Raw genomic sequence first — 4,245 nt, 5'->3', positions numbered from 1 at the left:
ACGAGAGGCGGGGTTCCGGAGGCCTGCTGCCCCTTCTCGCGATGCATGCTGAAAGGAGGGATGGAGAAGACTTGCTTGGCGGCGCAATGATCTGGAACGGTGGTGAGAAACCATATGAAGCGGCGACGGCTAGGGTAGACGTCTGCCTGAATATATAGTGCGGGCCGGGTAGGTCGTGGGAGTAAACCCCACGTCCGAGTCGTCACGATCCAAAAGAATCGGAAACGGTTCAGTAATTAATGCGTCCGTTAATTATTAATTAATGACTCATTAATTTTCCTGAGCAGCAAAAATATAGACAACGTGCATAGCTCTGTCCTCGGCTCGGCTCAATCCCGCAACCCGCGGCGCGGCGCGTCGCGTCGTGACGAGGCGTGGCTAGCGAGGAGGAGGAGCGCGCGTGTTGGTCTCCTCTTCTCATGCTCATACAAGTGGTAGAAGAGCTCATCTTATAAAGAGGTGCAACTCTCTCTCAACTTCCAGGGTGGGACTAAACTTTAGCCTCACTCACTCCACTCACATGTATGCATGAATGGGCCAAGAGAATTTGAGAATTTTAGTTGGGCTTTGGGCCAAAGGCCTACCAACAAAATTCCAACAATGTCAGGGGGCTCTTTCTTATTTGATCGCTTCATCATCAGACGGGTCAGCTTTTAAGAAACGGAATGATACTTGCAAACCACGACGTGTAATTTGAAACGGAGGGAGTAACTGGGATGCTCACGAGTTGTTTTGAATCTGATTGCCTGGAGCTTATTAATGCTTGCAATGGGATAGCTGAAACACACAGTCCATATACAACTACCCTTGCTTTTTGCTTCCATATAGCACAGAGGATTAGATCAGTTTCTTTTGTTCACTACCTAAAAGGCAAACATGGTGGCCGACTCTTTAGCAAGAAAGTCTTTTGGTTCCCGAGTTGTTTCTTGGGGTGATAACCTCTTGGTTTTCTCTTAGCCTAACTGGTTAAAGAAGTACTCCCTCCGTAAACTAATATAAGAGCATTTAGAATACTAAAAGTAATGATCTAAATGTTTTTTATATTAGTTTACAGAGGGAGCAAGTAAATATTATTTGAGTTTTCATAAAGTTTGCCACAAGTTCAATAAAAAAAAGACGCAATGCGGTTTATTTAATTTCTGGGAGCACTGAATGCCAGCCCAAAAATTAAAATTATTACAAACAGAGGAGCTCTAAAAGTAACTAAAAACAGAAGATTAAGCTAGTGACGTTCAAGGATGGCACACACACATGGGTGAGACAAGATAGATCGATAAGATCACCTAGCTAAAACGAGCTAGGATACGTACTTGCAGCAACTAACGTGGTAGCATCCTCCACTTGCTTCCAGACTTTTGCTGCCTCACTGCAGCTGCTTGTCTCTGTTGTCGGTTGCTACTATCACAGAACGAAATTCTTGGCCTTTTCTTGTGCTTCTTGGCCTCCGCCTCCCACCTCGACCAGGTGCCAGGGTCACAAGATTTGAGACTTTTGAGTAGTACGACCTCACTAAGAGATCCAAGGCGTGAGATGCCCGTAGCTGCAAACCCCGTTACATCATGGCAAAGTAGTTCAAGGGTGGTGAGGACAGCCATGGCTCCATTTGCGACAGTCACCTGTGGAAGCTTGGGGGCATCGATGATGAGTCGCTTGAGTCTCTCAAATTTGCCTGCCGCCAAACTGAAGGTGCAGCTCCCGAATCTGTCACTGACCTCTTCGAGCTGCAGGTGCTCCAAGTGACTTAGTTGTTCCAGGGCCGAGAGGGCCTCGCTGTCAAGGCCAGTGGAGAAAAGATGAAGCTCTGAGAGATATTCCAGCTTGCACATGAAGCCCGGTAGACCCTCGCTGAGGCTTCCGCGCAGCTTGACGGATTTGAGCAAGCAAGTTTCTGAATATGACAGGGGGTTCATAAAATCTAGCGAGTGCTCACCAAAATCAATTGATAGGCACTCGAGCCCAAATCGCCTCCGCAGGGAGTCGGCAAGAAGGCCAGACAAATCTTGGGTTGGGGCCGTGCTCGTGCTCCCCCACCGCATCTTAACCTTCTTGAGATTGTGCATGTGGAGCATAATATGTTGGAAACCTTGGCGGTCGTCCACGAGGAACCCTGCCACACTCTCCAGCTTGCTGTTGCTGCTCTTGAAAACTCTCTCCACGTCCTTGCCTGTAATCGGGATCTTCTTCTTGCTGCATAGCTCACTGGGGAGTTGAAACTCGCCGAAAAGGTGGGCAAGCCGCGGCAGGAGGAGGACCTCAATCGGCAGTTCCCTGACGTTGCTGTCCCGGGCGTCCAGAGTCTCAAGCTGATGTAGCCTCCTGATCCTCTTGGGAATTCTGCAGCAGTCCGTGGCCCTGATGCTGAGGTACTTGAGGTGTATCAGCTGGAAGATTTTGCATAGCGCTTGTTCGTCGATGCCTTTGGAGCCCTCCAGATCCAGCACCCGGAGGAACTCGCTCTCCAGCAAGTCCTTAAAGGCGCTGTTCACGATCGTCAATGACCTGATGAAGGAGTAACGTTTGAGGTCAACGTCGCAGGGTGCACCAACCCTGCAGTCGTCGTCCGTGTGGACGGCGAGCCGACGGGTACGGATGCCTCCGCGTGCGGCTTGAACAGGCACATTGTTGCGGATGAGGTCGGTGAAGTTCCGACGGAGGGACTCGCTGAGAAGAAAGTCAAGCAACACACCGTGAACCTGACACATCTTCACTTCGGCTGCCGGCACCAGATTCTCTCTGCTGCTCTCCACTGGCTCCACGAGGTGGCGCTCGATCAGCTCCCGGAAGAGTTCATGGCAAGCGGCGTTCTTATCCAGTCGCCCGTCATGCTCCACGAAGCCTTCAGCTATCCACCGCCGGAACAAGCTTTTCCTCTTGATGGGGTGACCCTTGGGGAACATTGTAACAGACAACAAGCAAGTCTTGACACGGTGGCAGGTTAGGCCGTCGAAGCATTCCACGAGGATTTTTTTCAGTTCTGCAAAGGCAGGTTGCTCGCCCTGGCCTGTTACGCGGTTACCCATTTTTTGTCGAAAGAGACCACCCGCGTAATCGAATTGCCAGAAAAGACCCCTTCTAAGATGATTTGACAAAAAAGACCCCCTCAGCCGTGGCGGCAGGCGCGCCAGGCGACACGTGGCACCTGCCGCCACGGTGCGAGGCGGCAGCCCCTGCCGCTGCGGCGTCAGGCGGCCGGCTGCATGGAACGGAAATCGGCTGGCGGGACGGAACGGGTTGGCACTGTGGACCCCTGCCGCCTGAGGGGCTGGCGGCAGGACTGTAGCTGCCTGGCCCGGCCGCCTCAGGGGCTGGCTGCAGGCCTGTTCATCGGCGTCGTTTCCTGGCACTGTATTCATCGTCTGGCATGTATTCCTTGCTTAGTTACTAGTACATATTCCAGTAGTTAACACGAGCAAAATCCTCAGTCATGCATGCATGCCCATGCCACGTCCACCTCTTTAAACAAGCAAAGTACTGCCGTACATGCGCAGCGCAGGGCGAATGGATTGGTACAGATCGGATCCTACGGGAATTTTTTTTCAAAGAGACCACCTTCTACAGCCTGCTGCCAGCCGATGAACAGGTCTGCCGCCAGCCCCTGAGGCGGCCGGGCCCGGCTGCTACAGTCCGGCGGGGGTCCACAGCGTCGCGCCAGTCGATTCCCGTTCCATGCAGCCGGCCCGGCCGCCTGACGCCGCGGCGGCAGGGGCTGCCGCCTTGCACCGTGGCGGCAGGTGCCACGTGTCGCCTGGCGCGCCTGCCGCTACTGCCGATGGGGTCTTTTTTGTCAAATCGTCTCAAAAGGGATCATTTTTGCCAATTCGATTGTACAGGTGGTCTCTTTTGACAAAAAAATCCGCGGTTACCTAGCGCGAGAGCCTCGCGGTCCCAGTCACTCTGTTTCAGTTCTGTCCATATGGGTCTCAAATACTTGGCTGCACTGACCACTGCGAGGGGTAAACCGTGGCATCCGTTACAGATGCCTTGTGCAAGTTGTTTCAACGAATCGGCAGCATTCGGCACTCCAACTTCTTGCCAGAACAGTTTCTTAGTCTCCTCATTGTCGAGACCTTCCATTTTGTACACGAAACTAGTGCTGGAGCTGCAGTACTTAGCGACACGTTGGACACTTGTGCTCACAACTATCCTGCTACTTTTCTCATTTTGAGGGAAGACATTCCTCAGGAAGTCCCAATCTTCTTCTTGTTGCAAACCGTCAATTACAATGAAGTACCTGAACACATGCAT

The 4,245-nt window shown here is 52.2% G+C and overlaps 1 protein-coding gene across 1 annotated transcript; it reads right to left on the bottom strand.

The window, feature by feature from the left end:
• Nucleotides 1-1,168: 1,168 nt before the first annotated feature.
• LOC119299460 (disease resistance protein RGA4-like) lies at nucleotides 1,169-4,245 on the bottom strand. The gene is made up of 2 exons (XM_037576688.1): nucleotides 3,867-4,245; nucleotides 1,169-3,019 (listed from the first exon to the last, which is right to left on the bottom strand). The coding sequence occupies exons 1-2, from the start codon at nucleotides 4,243-4,245 to the stop codon at nucleotides 1,320-1,322; spliced, it is 2,079 nt and encodes a 692-aa protein (XP_037432585.1). The 3' UTR covers nucleotides 1,169-1,319.

The sequence above is a fragment of the Triticum dicoccoides genome, chromosome 5A (genome assembly GCF_002162155.2).
Source record: "Triticum dicoccoides isolate Atlit2015 ecotype Zavitan chromosome 5A, WEW_v2.0, whole genome shotgun sequence".
In the NCBI taxonomy this organism is placed as follows: Eukaryota; Viridiplantae; Streptophyta; class Magnoliopsida; order Poales; family Poaceae; genus Triticum; species Triticum dicoccoides.
The sequence above is the reverse complement of the archived record's forward strand: the minus strand, read 5'-3'. Positions and strand labels throughout refer to the sequence as shown.